At 50.2% G+C, this 17,834-nt stretch overlaps 1 protein-coding gene across 1 annotated transcript in view; it reads right to left on the bottom strand.

Moving 5' to 3' along the window:
• LOC128718593 (neurogenic locus Notch protein) overlaps positions 1–17,834 on the bottom strand; it is a 73,311-nt gene that overhangs the window by 8,557 nt on the left and 46,920 nt on the right. Inside the window, exons 3-7 of the mRNA XM_053812218.1 lie at positions 17,098–17,369; positions 16,807–17,008; positions 9,607–9,740; positions 1,713–2,225; positions 1,466–1,648 (exon numbers count right to left, since the gene is read on the bottom strand). Coding sequence (XP_053668193.1) covers positions 1,466–1,648; positions 1,713–2,225; positions 9,607–9,740; positions 16,807–17,008; positions 17,098–17,369 — 1,304 coding nt within the window. The remainder of the gene's footprint in view (positions 1–1,465; positions 1,649–1,712; positions 2,226–9,606; positions 9,741–16,806; positions 17,009–17,097; positions 17,370–17,834) is intronic.

Genomic DNA, 17,834 nt, shown 5'->3' with positions numbered 1-17,834 from the left:
ACCGTGAAAAATTGCGCACTCCGTTTTGGTTCGGAGGGTGAAGAGTGTTGGGAGCGCACGTAACCGCAAAAAAAGAAATGAATCCCACCCCTCCGCCCGTCATCCGCACACTAGTGCACGCAATTAACTGCCAAAGAAGAGCATAACAGGAATACCATTGCAGTTGTGCAGGCATACCCCGCGTATCGTTGCAACTTGGGTAATGGAGAAGGTTTAAAAATAAGCCCCCCATCCCCCCAACGGGAGGAGAGGAGGCGAGGAAAACCCGCCCGGAACGATGATGTGCTTAATGGTACCGAGAGCTGGTTGTGGCGAGTTGCGGAATGCCCAAGCCGTCCAAACAAGCCGGGAAGGAAAAGCCTCGTGTCCCGCGTTTCCCTGGAGGTCCCCTTTGCCGTGCGCATGGGAAAACTGGCCCCGGAGGGTCCTCGGAAGGCAAAGAGAACACAGCGCGCATACGATTGCGAAGCGTGGGTAAATCGTCATCGTTTGACCGTACAACTGGACGTACGGGACACGACGACGAGTCCGGATTGCGCACATACAAACACACACAGAACCCGTCCATCGTACGTGATTTGTATGTAAATTGGCCGTTCGCTGCTGCCGCCGTCGCTTAATGTTGCTCAAGACCATTTCCACCGGGATCTTGCACCGGGGAGGGGGAGAACAACCAACAGCACACAGCATTATCAAAGAAAGTGGTGGGGAATGCCGAGAATTCGTCAAATCAAATCCGGACCATGGGTCTCGGGACACAAACCGTGGGATTTGCTTTAAAAAAAAAAAAACAACAACAACACACTCCTTCCGAGAGTCGGCGCAATATGACAATAAACTATCGCGGGCAATAGTGGAGTGACAAGATTTTTGCCGTTGTTTTGAGCCGAGAAATAATGATCTCAGCCCCGGGTAAATCAAGATCAGCGTGCGCTGTATGTACCGAGTCCGGTTCGCCGAGACATGATCGAAATAAGGTCACTCTCGGTGTGGATCAAACATATTTATCATATCTTGGGAGGCTTTTGTGGACTTCCGCCTTCACGAATGAATAAAAGCGCTGGTGTCCGCTGGCGGTGACCACTAGCAGAACATTAATCATCGACCTCCGAGCGGACCGATCGGGCGGTCCCAGAGCCTCACAGCCTCAAAGTGTCAACCAGTCCAAGAGGTGTTGGTGCGATCGCTCTGCCATTTCTTGATGCTGTTGCTTTTCTGAAACTGGAATCACTGCTCTGGTTGGAGCACCTTTCGAGTGTGGGCGGTTCGGGTAAACCAGAGCAACGTGAGGGCGGCAGACTCCAGCAACTCCACCCAGATCCGGCACACACCAGGAACCGGTTTTGGTTGCGAAGTTGCTTTATTACGGATAATTCTAACGTGTTAGGGTTAAGTCCCTTCTCTTCACTAGCTCACTTGGGAATTCTGAAAAACTTTATGGACAATAATCCGCGGGGACACTTACCTGGCATGCACACGCAACGGAAGGTCCCAGGATCGTCCAGACAGCTGCCCTGGTTCTGGCACGGGTGTGACTCACATTCGTTGACGTTCGTTTCGCACCGCGGTCCGGTGAATCCTTGCGAGCAGTTGCAGGCGAACGAACCGGGCGTGTTGACGCAGATACCATTATGCTCACAGGGTGATCCTGAAATAACAATAACGCTAGTGAAGCACACCGACAATCGACGACCAAGCAGTGCCACACTTACCCTGATCGCACTCGTCTATATCCTCCGAACAGTCGATACCCTTGTAGCCGACCGCACACGAGCACGCGAACGACCCATTGATCGGGCTGGTGTCACAGATCGCATCCGCATGGCACGGGTTTGACGTGCAGGCGTCGTCCAGATGGCACAGCAGCCCGGTTTTGCCCGGTGTGCACCGGCAGTAGAAGCTGCCGACACCGTCAATACAGGTCGCACCGTTGAAGCAGGCCGCATCCACGCAGTCGTCGATGTTGTTGCTGCAGTCCGGACCGTTCCAACCGTTCACGCAGATGCAGTTGTAGCTGCCGTGCGTGTTCGTGCAGGTCGCACCGTTCTGGCAGATCGATGGCCGCAGCGCACACTCGTCGACATCGTTCTCGCAGAACTCGCCGGTAAAGCTGGACGGGCAGCTGCAGTGGTAGGCGTTGATGCCGTCCACGCAGGTGCCCCCGTTCTGGCACAGATTCCCCGGACAGTCGTCCGTGTTCTCCTCGCAGTTCTTCCCTTGAAAGCCTGCAAGCGGAGATGTATGAAAGATTATTGAGGTGAAACAAACCAACTTCAAGTCGTGTTTGAATTAAACATTGTATTATTCACGTCGCAAAACTATTCTTAACGTGAAGCACAAATCAAAACCAATCACCGCAATCAGTTTCCACGCGAAATTCCAATGCAAACAGCTGAAAAGAAACAAAAGACTTCAACAGTACCAAAATCTTGCACGGCAAGCGACGAACCCGACCAGGAGATTTCTTCTTGTTTTTCTGTACATTGCTCATCCGGGCAAACCTCGGCAACATTGTCGGGCATAATCACCTGCCCCCATACATTCGTGGCGGCACCTGTGTATGTGTGGCGAGACCGTGGTACAACAGTTTTACCATCGACGCTGCATATGACGTGATCAAACAAACATGCTCGCAAACGGAACCATTAATCCGTCGGGTGATTAAACAGAACAGGCGATCCGCACACACCCGAAGCGTTTTGATTGTTGTTGCACACCGGGCAGCATCGCATGCCCGGAAGGTGTGTCTGGCGTACTACTTTTATTTTCCCGTCGAACAGTGGAAGGCGTTTACCCGAACCCGAACGTTCGGCGAAAAATATGATGCACAAGCTCACACCGCACCACTGGGGCACCAGAAATGGTTTGCGATTGCTCATAATCCGGTACCCCGGTTATGGCCAAGATCTGGGTGTAACGCAGGCATCGCGTGCACGGGTCATTTAGTGGATCGGTGTTACACCCGGGGCGCTTTGATTGCGAACAAGCAATTGAAGCGGTAACGGAGAGAATAACAAAAAAAAAACAAGAGCTGTTACCAAGTTTTACGCAAAAAAGGAAGCAGCAAAAGCATCATTGGTTGTGCATTAAAATATTACGATCACGCATACGGTGTTGCGGGATGTTGAAGCCCTGAGTATGGGACCATTGGAGATTGGAAAAGCACACACACTCAAGCGATGCTCCCAAGTGACCATCTCTGCTGGCATGTGTCTGTGTGTGAGGTTGCGCGCACACGCTGCAGGAACCGGCTCAGATTCCGTACGAACGTGTGGTAAGAGTCGAGCGGTAACAGCAGCAGGAGGAAGACCAACAACAACCCTGTGGTGGACGGAACCGTGGCCGCAACAATATAGACGAAGCGACATGCTGAACGAACACGAGAATGAACGGCCGTGCGAGAGCGTGCGTGCACCTACCGCTCTACGCAACGCGGCCCGTGTCGGTTCGCACACACAGCAGTTGCGTGCGCGGCACCGAGCAGACGGACGCAGCAACCACCGGCGCAACGAAAATAGAAACGAGCGATTCCATCCGCAACGCGTAAGCCCGAAAACAGAAATACGCAGCGGTCCCAAACGTGGTCCCGGGAAAGCTGGCACCACACCATCGCATCCCATTCAAAAAACCAAAAAAAAAACCTCGATTCAACAAGCGTGCGCGCGCGCGCCACCACACATACGTGCGGAGACCCGACCGTAGAGAACGTGGGGTGAAGGGTGTGTGGCGAAGGGGAGTGGGGGTGGTACGGGAAAGGGGCGTACTAATACAGCATCACAGCCCGCGACAGCCAGAGCCACCACACAACAGCTTGTCTGCGTGGTCTGCAGGGAACAGTTTCCCACGGTTTCATATCTGGCTACCATCCCGCTCCATCACACGGCGAAATTAAAGTTCTCCTTCTTGCTCCCTCTCAATTCATCGCTCTATCTCTCTTTCAGTTTACTCAGCAGGTTTTATCTCGCTCTCTCGCACTCGCGATTCACAGCATAAACAGCATAGGATCGAAAGGAAGTGATCTTTTTTTTTAATGCCCGTTTGTGTACTGTTGGTACCGAGCTCTTTCTCATCAAACCAAAAAAAAAAAGATTCATTCCCGCATCGCGTTTTGCTCACCGATCGATCGCGTTCATCCGTTGCCATATTCATTCACCGTTAGCGTTCATTCAAGCAGGGAGAGTGAGGGAGAGCGACCATGGAGAAGCAAAACTAAAATCGAGCACTCTCACACGCGGCACCCGCTTATTCGAGCACTTTTCACAACGGATGAATGCCTACACCCCGTTTGGTTTGATACCGTGCAAGAGTTCATCCTGTTGAAAAACCATTCAAAAAACGATACGAGTGCGTTGCGAAAACGGGATATGCGCGGAAGATAAACAAAAATGTATATTACCGGTGCGGGGAGAGCATAATATCATGATGCCTTCCCCACTCTACCAGGTCCAGGGCACCCAATCCGAACCGCACAGTGGGAAATTCACGACGACAACCCTGTGCGAGGGTTCCATTTTCCAAACTTCAGCACAGGATATTGCACAAAAAAACATACCGCCCGGGTGGTGTTTCTTACTTTGTTGTCGCAATTTGGTGAAGGTTTCTCGCCTAATCGTCGCGTTGGGCTCGCAAGTCTCCGCACAATTATCGCTCCGCAAAAGCCGACAGTCGTTAAACGGCATATTTTATCGCACTGCCACACAAAAATCACATCCCAGTGCAAGCGGGGCAGCGATATGAAACGTGCAGGGGTTTTATTGCAACTGCGACCTGGCACCATCACCGGTGTTACGCAAATCGCAATTTCAACGTTTATCTCCCGGGTCGGAGGGGGACGGGTTTTTTTTTTGCTTCTCTCCTTCCCTGCACTGCTCAGTGGGTCATCAACCACCTTGCGAGTGTGTTTAAAATGCAAACACCATGCTTGGTGTGTTTTGTTGCAAAATCCCAACAACCCAAAGAAGCAAAAAAAAACCCCGAAACAGCTGCACGTCGCAGGTCGTTTTGGGCAGAAACGCAAAGAAGAGCAGTTTTGAAAGAGAATGTTAAACAAACCCCCCCCCCCCCCCTCTCCACACACACACACACACACAAACAGTTCAAGCTCATCAAACACGAGGATCCTTTTGTGTTCCATCGCTTCCTTTACAGCATTCTTTCCCTGCTGCTTCCCACACTGGTTTGTGAGACGGTGGTTGCAAGTTAGTTCATGCCAAAAAAAAACCCAACAACCTTCAAAACTGGGTTAGGTTTTAGAGGCGGAAATTTGACCTCGAACCGTATCCTCTCGAGCTCTTCGCCTTGTTTGCCAACCGACACACCTCACCACAAACTCGCTCTACGGGCAGCAGGTAGAAGATCCTTGTCAAAATGGACCACGAAAAAGGTACGGTGCGGGAAGGTTCGGTAGGCAAACAAAACCCGAACCCGAACATGCAGATGCACCCGCACAAAAACGCTCTACGCAGGGACAACTTGATACGATTGTTCGCCTTCGGTTGCAGGGAAAAGATTTGAGATTGTTTTTTCCTTTGTTTCGAGCTTAGGGATTGCGTTTCGTATGCGCTTTTTTCTATTTTGTTTGTCCTTTACGAGCTGTCCTTTACGCTTATGTGTCCCGACGCAGTAGCTTTACATCTCGTCGATGCATTTTCTAGCTGGTTCATAAGAAAAACCCGATGCATTACCCTACCGTAACAGTGTTTTGTGCCATTTTGCATGGCGAGGGGTTCGTCGCTTGCGGACCGCGCACGCAAGTCTTTCGTTCCGCACAAATCGCCCGTAAATCAACCGGCCCGCCAAGGAACCGGGCGGAAACACATCCCGAGGGCATTACCAAAGCCGTTTTGTTTCTGCTGTGCCCCCGTCACCAGTGGTGCTGGATGTTGCAAATGTTTGACCGGTGGTGGCCGACCAAGTAATCATTGCAATTACGTACCGCCGTATAAAACAAGATTGAATTTTGCGGTTCTGCGCGCACCGGCCCACAAACACGCACACGGTTTTGGGGGGTTGTAATTGGAATGAGAGAAAAAAAACGAGAAAGAGAGGGAAAGCGAGAGTGGGAGCGAAATATGTACGGAGAGTAACATACATTAAAATGGGAAAATCACCATTTCTTAAAACCTTGGGGCGTTTATGTTTCGTGTTTTTTTTTTTTTTGCTTGCTCGAAAGCCACATCAAAATGGTTATGCTCTCAAACCGGCAATACGCCGGAGCAGTGGCTCACGCTCCGTTTTGCTCGTTTTTAATGGCTGCACCATGACTCGAGCGCACGTTCTTCCGCGGGGCAAAAAACTAGAGCTCTCAGCGCCATACAGTGTGTAAAATGATAAATGGTTTTGCTGTTTTTTTTTGTGTTTTTTTTTATTTTTTATTCCCCCCCCCCCCTGCTTCAAAACCCATGGCTTTATGCAGCTCGTGACACCCCGAAAGGGGTTTTTCGTTGCAAGTAGGACCCAACCGTATCGGACCCGGAAGTTACGCGCTTCTTCCTCATTGGAGGATCCTACCGGGAGTGTTTGAGCTGGGAAAGCAACGGGGAAAAGTTTGGGGGGGGGGGGGGGGAGGTCAATCTTGCGGACCGTCGTGAGACACGATAGCGCTGCGAGGCGTTTGCCAAGAACCTTTGGCCAGCCCGGATGCCAACACAGCCGAAGAATGGGAACACACAATGCCTGTAACCGAACGTTCCCAGAGGAGTGGTGCCGGGTAGTGCGGAGGCAGGGAAAGATTGGCCGGATTGATGAGAAGCAGTGCATCGGTCGGGGCAATCGATCAACGCCGTACAACCACGGAACACATCCGGCACATCAACCACAACGAGCGCGCCCCGAAAACATCCACCAGCGGGGTTCGTCGCTTTCGCCTCCAAGTCTCCGGAAAAGACTCATAAAAGTGACCGAATTTTCCGACAGGCTAATGTTTGCTTTGTTTTATTGATTAACGCCAAGTTACCGGTGCATATATGTCGCCACGGCCACCGTTTTGTGCCGAGGTTCCATCACGTACGGCACCCCACATCGTGGGACATTATACGAAAGACTTGCGCAGCGCGACTAGGCGACGAACCCGGGCTTCGCTCCGCGCTCCAGCGAACTGTAAGCGACATTCGCCAAAAAAAAGGGCTCGATAAAAGAGAAAGAAAGCACCTTAAGCGAGCGTGCCCGTGTGTTGGTGTACGGTCGGAGTGAATGAGCAATGAAGGGATGAAACCACTGGGAACCGAGCGATTATGGACGCAAGAAAATCTTCGACTCAATCAGTCAGACGCTGGCGCGCACCTCGTCTACCCCTTCCACCCCCTGCACTATGGGGATTTGAAGCTGAACGGAATTGGGCTGGGTGGTCAGTTTATGGAGATCGGCTCCAGCGTCTTGTCGGTCGGTGCGCGGGGCGCTGGGAATGAAAGTCCCGAATGCCCAAGCCGTACCGGACAGCCGAAAATGACCATGTTGATGACCGCTGGCTGATGATGAAGATGGTTTTGATGTTGGTACGAGCGCGCATCGTGATTACCTCGGGCGATTTGGATGGGAGCTTCGATCTTTTGCGAATCGTGGTGGAACCGCAGCAACAATGCCGAGCGCCCGGTACGGAAACGTTCGAGAACGAAGCCGGACAGGGAGGGGCGCAAGAACGGTTGTGGATGAAAATCGTTCATCGACTGGTTGTTGCGAAGGGGGTGATGGTGTGGTAGGGGAGGTGGAGTAGGAGAAGAAGATGGGAAGGAATGGATCGAACGATGATGATTATAATGGAGTAGGGAAAAGCGAAGGGGAAAATGAAGTAAACGAAGGAATGGGAGAGGTTCGGATTACGACGGATTGACGTTGTTCAAGGAACCGAAAGCACAATGAATCGAGACGCACGCACACTAGCAACACAGCGGCCTGTCACTGTGTGTGGTGAAAATACCGCACGATATTAAAAGGAAAAGAATTTCCGATGATGATGAAAATCTAACCGAGATCACAACTTCACGCACACCCGGGCACCTCTCGTGTGCAGTGTGGATGTGTTTGTGTCTTGTGTCAGAAAATGGTGCTTACGCACACCGCCGCAAGCCTGCGTAAATCGAACACCACGAATGCAGTTGAATTTAAGATTGGTTTTTTGATTGGTCTTAATTTTTGGAGTTTTGTACTCTCGCTCGGTGTTTATGAGGGTGCGGAGCGGTTGACACCATGAAATGCTGCCCTTGTTAAAACAATTAATTAAAAAAAAGGAAAATATGTACAGCCCCACCCTGAAATGCATCTCAAAGAACTCGTTTCCGCACAACAGTGTTTGTCGCTTCATGTTGCGTTGATGTCTCCTTTGATTGTTGATTGGACGGGGGTTCTTGGTTTGCACTGAGTTGAATGCCGCGGTGTTGATTGTTGATGAATATCGGTTTGATTGTTGCTGCTGCCCCGGTTGACACGTAGACGAATCGCGCCGCTAAGGAAGAAGGAAGAGCTGTTTCTGTTTCTTTTGTCCACCGCCGAAACATTGTACGGCAATGTACGCACCCCTTTGGTGCCAGGGTGCCCCCCTCAAAAGGGATGCACAAGGTGCAGTTGGAATCGTTCTTCGAGCCACCAGCAGTGAATTGTGTGTTTTTTTTTCTTTCGCGCAAGATAAAGAAACGATCGAATGGTGACCACTTATTCCATCCCGATTCCGTCCCAGGCATGATGGATGATGATTTTTTGACGCGCGGTTTCAATTCTTAGCCGGGGCTGGAAAAGGCAGTGCAACATTTTATTTTGCGCCCGGCTCATTGTTCCGCCGTTGCAAAAGGAAAAACCGCAAGGGGCGAAGGCGCACACAATGCCCGAAAGGGATTTATATACGAGGTGAAGCGAAGGAAAATGCGCAATTTAATTCGATTTCCATTTCATCCCTCCCCACCCCTTTACAGAATCAAAAGAAGTACTGGTGATGGGGCGGGGGATTGTGGTGTGAGAGTGGCTGAAGCAAATAACAAAAAAAAAACACGACACTTCATTTGCGGAAAAAAGCAATCAACACATCGCCTTTTCTCTCTCTGCGCATCGTTTCATCGCGACCGATCGCGCGAAGCGAAGGTGAGAATGGTTTAAAAAGGCGTCCATTTACGCTTCCTCTTGTACAAAAAAAAAGAGGAACCGCAAACCACGCTTTTATGCTCCACACACTCGCAACACGCCTCCGCAGAATACTGAGATGAACGGAGCAGGGCCCCCCCTCCCCAAACAATGTAGGGCGTGCGGGCCAGTGTGAAGGTGACGACGATGTGAGAACGGATTCAGTGCCCGGCAATTGCAATTTGAATGCAATTGAGCAACCCCCACGTTGATGAGGGTGGTGGTGGGGGGGACCGAGCGAAGAAATTAGAGCACGGGAGGGGTGTAAGTGTGCGCCACACGCGCACTTTTGATCCAACAATGAGCATCCCGCCATTTATGATTTATGTTACCCACAAAACCCTCCCCATACACCCAAGCGCGCACACACCCTCATGGACGTTCCTACGTTTTTGAAGGCAATTTTGTTGCGGCACCAGAACCGATCGAAGAAGAACAACAACTACAAAAACAACACGCTTTATCATCCGTCTTAGGTTGAACAGTCACTGCACTTACCCGGAGGACATTTGCATTCGTAGGAGTACTTGGTCGACTGCTTGCAGGTGCCACCGTTCTGGCAGGGTGAGGGCGAACAGGGAATGTAGCCCGACTCGCAGTTCTTGCCCGTGTAGCCTGGTTCGCACATGCACCTGGAGAGGAAAGGGAAAGAAATGGAACAGAAGAAACATTGTAGTGATAGGTCAATTTAATGTGCAGGGAAGATATAATGGCTACAGTAATCGGATAATATTGTTGCAAAAGAGAATTATTGTTGTCCACAAGAATTGTTGTTGCAAAGAAGAATTGTTGTTGCCCACAAGAATTGTTGTTGCAAAGAAGAATTGTTGTTGCAAAGAAGAATTGTTGTTGCCAAAAAGAATTGTTGTTGCAAAGGAGAATTGTTGTTGCCAAGAAGAATTGTTGTTGCAAGGGAGGACGATGTTGTTGCAAAGGTATTTCACAACTTTGACAGATGCTTGCATACATATTTGTTGAATCACTGTCAAGCGTCAAAATATCTGCCAATTTTTATCAGCAGATTCATTCGCTCCAAACGCCAGTGTTCATTTCGGAACGATTGAGTGCCATGGTTGTGATGAGCCTTGCTGACGTCAGGGTTAAGAGGGTGGAATTTGACAGGTAATGGAAACCCGGAATAAGGTCAAAAAAAAGGAATTTATCACAAACAACGAGGAGTTCTATAGGTCGATGAGAGAAATCTTCTTCTTGTCTTAACCGGATGATATGGATGTATATACTCAACCCATTATGGAGATTCTGGTAGATTTGCACTGCAAACTCTTGGTAAGGTTGGGTAAAGATAGGGTTTTTGCAAAACAAAAAATGTATAAATGTTGCGAATGTTCCACAAAACAAAGTTTATTTTATGCAACATTAAAGAGAGTAAACGCTAACAAAAAAACTCGCACCAGCATTTATTAGCTCCCTTTTTGGCCGTTCGATTCTATCCCACCGTTTTCCGCACCTCCTGCCCACCCCGACAACAACCCACCCCCACCCTTCAACGGTAGGAAAATGCCGTCCAAGTGGTCGGAGTTGCGACGGTACGAAAATTTTATCACGTCCCATTGCGCCCATACAGCATCAGCGGGCACACAATCGCACCCGATCGCACGTCCCCGCATTTAAAGCATTGAAAAAAAAATGCTGCTGCTAGATGTCGCACTGCCGGAGCATCCCCAAAAGGGGACAACATGCGGAACCGCTAAAAGGAAACTTGCACCCCAACACACAGCCCAAACGGATTGGGAACTCACAATCGGGAATGGCGAACGGTGTGGAGCGGTAGGGATAAGGACGAACACCGCCGGTACGGGCTGCGACATGGCATGCTGCTGCTGGAGCCGGGTTTTGCCATTTTTGGTACGCTGAAATCACTCCATGAAAGGGTTGGAAAATGCGCTCGAAATGGTATGCCGGGGCGGGAGGACGCGACACATCATGAGCAGCATAAAACCGGTGCATGGTGGAGGAAGGAGGAGCGTGAGGGTGGGGAAAGAAGGGAAATATCGTGGAAAGGCTTGACCACTGCGAGGCTGGACCAAAACCGCAAAAGGGCAGCATGGCATGTGGTTGCATTTGTGCTGTTTGCTGTGCTTTATTTTTCTCCCCCCCTTCTTCTGTTTCGTATTTTATTTCCTCTGCGCGCGTTGCGACTTTTTTTTCACTTATTCTTTCAGCTCTCTTTTGCTGTGCTCGTGCAAATAGACGCACTCACTGTTAGAGACTGTTTGTTCCCATTTTTGGTGCAGAAAAATCCTTCCCCGTTCCCCGTGGTCCTTGCCGTGTTTGTGTGGCGAGCGTTACAACGCGATACGAAAGACTTCAACGGGCGGTCAAGCGACGAACAGCATTGAAGAAAAACAAAAAAAACAACACGCAGTGCGCGGACGAAATGTTGCTGACGGGGACAGAAGTGGACAGAATTAATCAGTGGACAGCGGCTGAATTAGGAAACTTGCGATGCGTTTGCGAATCGCGAAACGCGCTACGGGCGATACAGTGGCGATAAGCGAGAAAACATTAAAACGCAAAACAAAAAGAGCAAAACCGTTGAAGTTTCCATTCTAGGGCAGAGGGTTATAAAAAAAATATCCTTATAAATACAATCCATAAGAACAAAATATTTACAATAAAACGACGACCTCCACCATTGCTTAAACAATTTTCCCTAGGAAAGCTTACTGCACAGCCACCATTGCTTGTCAAATAATTTAACCCCTTTCTTTAAACGTTAAACAAACCATTTCGAAAAAGCTCCTTCCTTCACACAACCGCTTAATGTTTGCTTTTATTCACTTTGAATGAAAAATTCCTCGTAAGCAACCAACAGACGTTCATGCAATTCACAGTTTAGCAACAACATTTCTAGTGGCAATTGTTGGTTTTTGGTTGTTGTTGTTGTTTCCGTCACCCTCATTCGATTATTTAGCCGAAATTAGCGCTATGAAAGCATTCTGCTCGAAAAAAAAGCCACCCCGTCATCAGAAACTGCTTGAACGAGACTAGGCAAAATGACTTTTTTTGAGGTCGACCACGCACGCAAAATGCGCGCGGAAAGAAACTACAAGAACAAACAAAAATACTTTTGTAAAATAGTTGAACCTTTCCTTTTTTTGTTTGGGTAAACCCATTTTTGAAACTTTTCTTCGCATTGAGTGGAAAAATTCTCGACCGGCTTTTAAAAAAATATTTACCAAGGACAGTTCACCATTTTTTGTTTATTGTTTTCATCCAACCCCCAAAACAAGACGAAAAAATGGTTCCGAAAGTTTTAAAACTTTAAGTTTGCAAAAGAACTTGTATAACTTCTCGTAAAGAAAGCAAACAGACCACCCAAAATTATGACTGCCAAGAAGGTGATGCTTTAATGAAAACTGTTTACAGCAGCAAGCGAATAAACATAAACACCATTTGTGATTATTTATGCCAAATTGTTTAGACCCGCCTGGATAAAAAAAAACCCCCGAGATAGCGTACGTAGGTGGAGATGTTTTGTTTATTTTTTGCACCACCACCACCACCAAAGAAAGTCTTCTGGAAGTTGGGGTGGCAAATAAGGGAAGAAGTTTGGTTTTTGGGTTAAGTGCATAGTTTCTTCTTGATTTCAAGCTTACGGAATCATTTTCTAGCGCGAGGCACACCAAACAAGGTGGGCGACAGCGATAGGGGGTTCCCAATTTTTTCCTCACAAACTGCACACATGTCCGAAACAGGGTGGGCAACGATAGAGGGAAGATGATGAGGTGCCACCAAGGGGACCGCAGCAAAAAAATGAGACCAATTACCCGAGCGCTTGCAGTGTAAGGTTACTTAATCTTGTTTTACTTTAATGAAGAAAAAAGGCTGTACAAAACAACCCTTAACGGGTTGAAGGGTTTGTTTTCCCCTCAATTCTTTTAGTACTCTTTACAGGTTGGAAGGCAGAAAAACTTTCCTTAGTGCACTTCCTTTTGCTTTAGACGATTCCATCTCTGTTCCACTCTCACCCGCGGGATGTTATTGTTTTTTTTTCCAGACAGCACCAGACCCAACACGCCACGCCAGCACTTTTTTTCTGCCATACTGTTACGTCGACAAACAAAAGCTGGCGTTGCTAAACATCTTACACCTTCGCGCAGGTGTTTGGCAGCGTCCGCGGAAGACATCAACGCATGCCCAACCACCCCCAAACCCCAATGCCCGGAATGGTGAACCCCCAAAAGCCGGGCGGGAACGGGCGGGAAACTTTGCAACGAAAGTGAGTTTTCCCAGACAAAAACTCCACCCGTCCTTCCCCACACCGATCAACTCTACGGGGTGGAAATTTGTACACCGATTTGTACACATTTTCCGTGCCCGATTTGGGAACTCGGCCTACCAAATGCAGACTACTGGCAACTGGGCCCCATATGGGGTGGACGACACGAGCACAGGAGTACGTGGCGATGCCCGTGCGGTGATTAACTCGTTACGGGGCGCTATGCGACAAATAGGAAGGCCCCCGTGGGGGGACAGTGCGGCAAAGGGAGCGTTTCTCACGCGAGACATTGAAAACAACAGCTAAAAAAAAAGCTGCGACGGATGCCTATTTTTGAGGGAGTTCGAGAAGTAATTGTATCTTGAGTGTGTGGTCTAAGCCGTTCGGGTCGGGCCACAGAAGAGTGCTTCGTGCGGCAAAAAAAACCAAAACCCCTGCACAGGTCCCACTAGATGGCACTTTGGAACGTTTGGAACACCATCAAACGCTGGGCTGCACAGCAGCGAACGTTGAAGATTTGTGTTTAGAGATCACTCAGCAAAAAGAGTCCCACAGCACCTACCCCACTGCGTCCGGACCATCGAAGACATTCGACCCGACGTTCGGTAGTCGGTGGTCGGGGTCCAAATCCTCCGAGCTGCATCCTACCAGGGTCGATGCTAATTGCACGGCTATAATTTCCAACGCCACCGGACACCGGACATGTTCCGCCGATGCCGCGGCGAAGGATGTCAGCATCTTACCGGGTGGTTGAGTGCAGATTGAAAGGTAAATTGCAGGGTTTCGGGAACTGCAATCACGGGCACCAGTGGCCAAAATGTGAAGAGAAGAGTGGAAAAAAACCAACCCCCCCCCCCCCCCCCCCCCCCCTAAACCAAGCTAACAGAGACATATAGAAAGCTACACACCCAAAGGTCCTGGGCATGGGGATTAGATTTCCAGCGCCGGATTCTCTGCTGACCGTTTAGACACCCTTGGTCCATCCCCGGTCCCACCCGAGCGGGAGTGTCCAGGTCATAAACTAACCGCCGGTACTCGGCCGAGGGTGATCTTGGCCACCATCAACCAACACACACACACACACACAAAAACAGCCACCATTTTGCCCGGATACGTGAAAGCGTCATCGATGTTTCGGGGCCTGGCTGGCTGAAGTGGTTCGCTCACCTGAGGTACATGCGCCGTGATTGACAACTTCCCCGACAACGTGCTGGGAACAGTTTCGATCGAATACGCGCAGGAAGAAAGCTAATAAAACACCACAATGCTTCCCCGCTTATGTGGCGCGTTGTGTGGCTCGGAAAGCAAATACAAAGCAAAACACGAGACGAAGGTAGAGCAGGGCTGGAACAGCTCCGTTAGAGGCATACGCGTACAGGCATACGTTGCGTATATACTTCAACATCTCGCCACGGCTGCTAGACACAGCGCTGGCGCGGCGGTGGTAATGTTATGGAGATCATCGTCATCATCATCATCATCGGACATCATCACCTTTCACCGTGATTTTGTTGCTTCAAAGACGGCGATGACTCGACGTCAAACGGACGCCTTCGACCTATGAAGTGGTAACGAGTACACGCAACAGCAGAACCATTCCCTCCTGCTTTCTCGCTCACCATTGCCATTCCCAAATCACAGGCAAATCGAGCTCGGGCTCGCGAGCTCGCGGTACAAACCATGCGTCATGCCGTGGTGTGAGGGCATAATCCACTAGCGCGGGATTGCTTTGGAGGAGCAAGCGGTATGGGAGGGGGGAGGGGGGGGGGGGGGCAAGCACACGGAGTGAACGAACGAACGAGTAGCCGCCTGAGAGCCCTCCATTTGGGTTTACGCGCCCAAATTGCCCAGGTCCCAGCTGCGCTTCACGCGCGCACACTCCCCAAGTCCGCTGCCCGGTGGTCAATGAACTGGGAGTTATGAATCTACTTCTGCTACCCAAAATAAAAAAAAACCAACTCAATTCTTTGCCAGCACACAGTCCACAGACTAGCCGGTCTATCACAAATGTTGCCCACTCGCAAAACCCCCCCATGGTCAGCATACGCCGCAACGACACTACCGTTTACAACCTGTGAAACGCACCGCGCCATCTGCCGGCAAACAAAGGCACCATCCAATTATAAAGCCACTAAAAACACACAGCCAGCCCCGGGACGCCCCGTATTACACACACCAAATTATTAAAAACAATCTTCCACACCAAGCAAATTAGCACACTCCACTCCACTCCCCCACCCTAAAAGGAGGGGTGTCTGTCCACCCCCCCTCCCGTTTATGGTTGGCTCATTTATTCTTCAATATTTATTGTACAGCACATTTGGCATTAGAGGTGCACCTATCCAAAGCTGTGCCTCTTGGGTGATAATATCACTCCAGCCGCGGAAAGTAGAGCGCGTTCCCTCTTCCCAAACCCCATAAAAAAACAAAACATGATATAAAAAATGAGAGGCAATAAAACCGAAGAATGCCGTCGTGCAATATAAAGCGCGAGGCAGAAGAAGGACCCAGTGGGGGGGGGGGAGCTACCGCTGGAACCGGCTTTACGGAACCGGTAGCGCTGTGGTTAATAGCACCGGACGGCTTTACGAGTGGGATACAAAATTATTCCACAATCACAGCACGTTCGGCACTCCGAAGCACCGGTGTTGCTACCATCGCTCCGCTCATTACACGCGAAATTAGCGAAATAGCCCTTCGGGGGCAACCCGGTTGTGGCGGTGTCCACCTGCTGTCCCACCCAAATGTGTCCGCCAACTCCGCCCCCTCCCCCCCTCGAAAGGGCAATGCAAATGTCTACGAGGATTGAAATTGATTATAGTGTCAGTGTTCTAATTCCCGACTCCACTGCGCCTATAACTCCACGGGACTTTGGGGACACGGAGGGACTTTGGGCGCTGGGTAATTGCCACCGTTGCAAATCCTGGCAAAACCGTTCAAGCTGGATAGCGGCGTCCTGGAAAAAAAAGGTTCAGCTTCGCTTGCTACCAACATCATAACCTCAATGCACTGACGAGCGCTGCGCGGCATTCGAGAAACGATTTCTGAGCCAATTTGGGAGTTATACGCACACATCGATCGAAACCCATTCGGTTCAACGATCGGGGAGTTTGGGTTTTTCGGCGCGATGCAAAACGGAACACACTATCCAACGGGAATGGGTGCGCAGCAGTGGTCTTGCTTGGCCGCCGGGATCTGGACCAAAGCATCCCCGAGAACCTCGACAAACCATCTGGCGGTGCGAACCGAGAATTTGCTGCCGAGATTTCTTGCCACGAGACTGACGCTCTTCGCATTTCCCTTTCTGCGCTTGCTAATTAGCAATCGGTGGTACGTTCGAACGGAGTGAATTCTCGGCGCACCAGAAGTTTGAGCGCCGTGATGTAACGTTTGCTGGACGGATGCAACTGTTTGGGGTTCGGTAGCAACAATTGGACGCCCCGGAAGATACTTACTGATATGAACCGTGCGTGTTAACGCACTTGCCGTTATTTTCGCACGGATTCTTCAGACACTCGTCGATGTCGTCCGCACAGTACATGCCGCGGAAACCCTTCGGACAGATGCACTTGACGTGGCCGTTCGGCGACAGCGTACAGGTGCCCCCGTTCCGGCACGGTGACGAGGCGCACAGATTCTGCTTATCACAGTGTTTGCCTGCGAATCGAAAGAGAGAAAAGGCATATCACTAACGCGAATCCTTGCGCGTCGCCCGCGTACACGTCCGTTAGACCAACCGCGCTTACCGGAATAGCCAGTCGCGCACAGGCAGGTGTAGTCGTCCAGCGTCTTTAGCTTGCAGTTGCCACCGTTGTTGCACGGTGACGAATCGCACGCATTCTTCACCGGTATCTCGCAGAGGCTCGCGGTGTAACCGATCGGGCACCGGCAGGCGAACGTTGGTATACCGTCCCGGAAGGTCGTCTCGCAGATGCCACCGTTCTGGCAGCGTGGACCGGCCCCGGTGTGGCACGGGTTCGGGAAGTCGCAGAAATCTCCGGTGTAGCGTGACGTGCAGCTGCGTGGATAGGGAAGAAACGAAGAAAAAACGAGGCTTTTTAGTAACTCATAAATGCGCGCATTGGGACATAAACTTGGAAACTTTATGCTCCAATCTTTTTGTTTTTGTTTTGTTGTCTCTCTGCGCCCCAAACCGGGAGAGATCAATTATTATGCTTGTAAGAGGGCGCCAGCTAGGGAGGGGAAAAAAGGGAAACCTTGGGAGAAAACGGAAAGATATCCCACGGGACGGCACCAGACGACCACACACGTCGGAAGGTACCGGATCGTGCTATGAGGGATTTTTTAACGATTTTTTCGAAATTTTTACCTCCAAATGACGGTGGACTTTTGGTGCTGAGCACCGCGACTGCGAGGGAACGGAATGCTGGTGCGGGATGCTTTCATCGTCCAGCGCTTCGTGAAGATTCCCCAAGGTTTGCCATAAAGCCACGTACTCGCGCAGCGAATGAAGATGTCACAC

Source organism: Anopheles marshallii, chromosome X, assembly GCF_943734725.1.
Source record: "Anopheles marshallii chromosome X, idAnoMarsDA_429_01, whole genome shotgun sequence".
Lineage (NCBI taxonomy): Eukaryota > Metazoa > Arthropoda > Insecta > Diptera > Culicidae > Anopheles > Anopheles marshallii.
The sequence above is the reverse complement of the archived record's forward strand: the minus strand, read 5'-3'. Positions and strand labels throughout refer to the sequence as shown.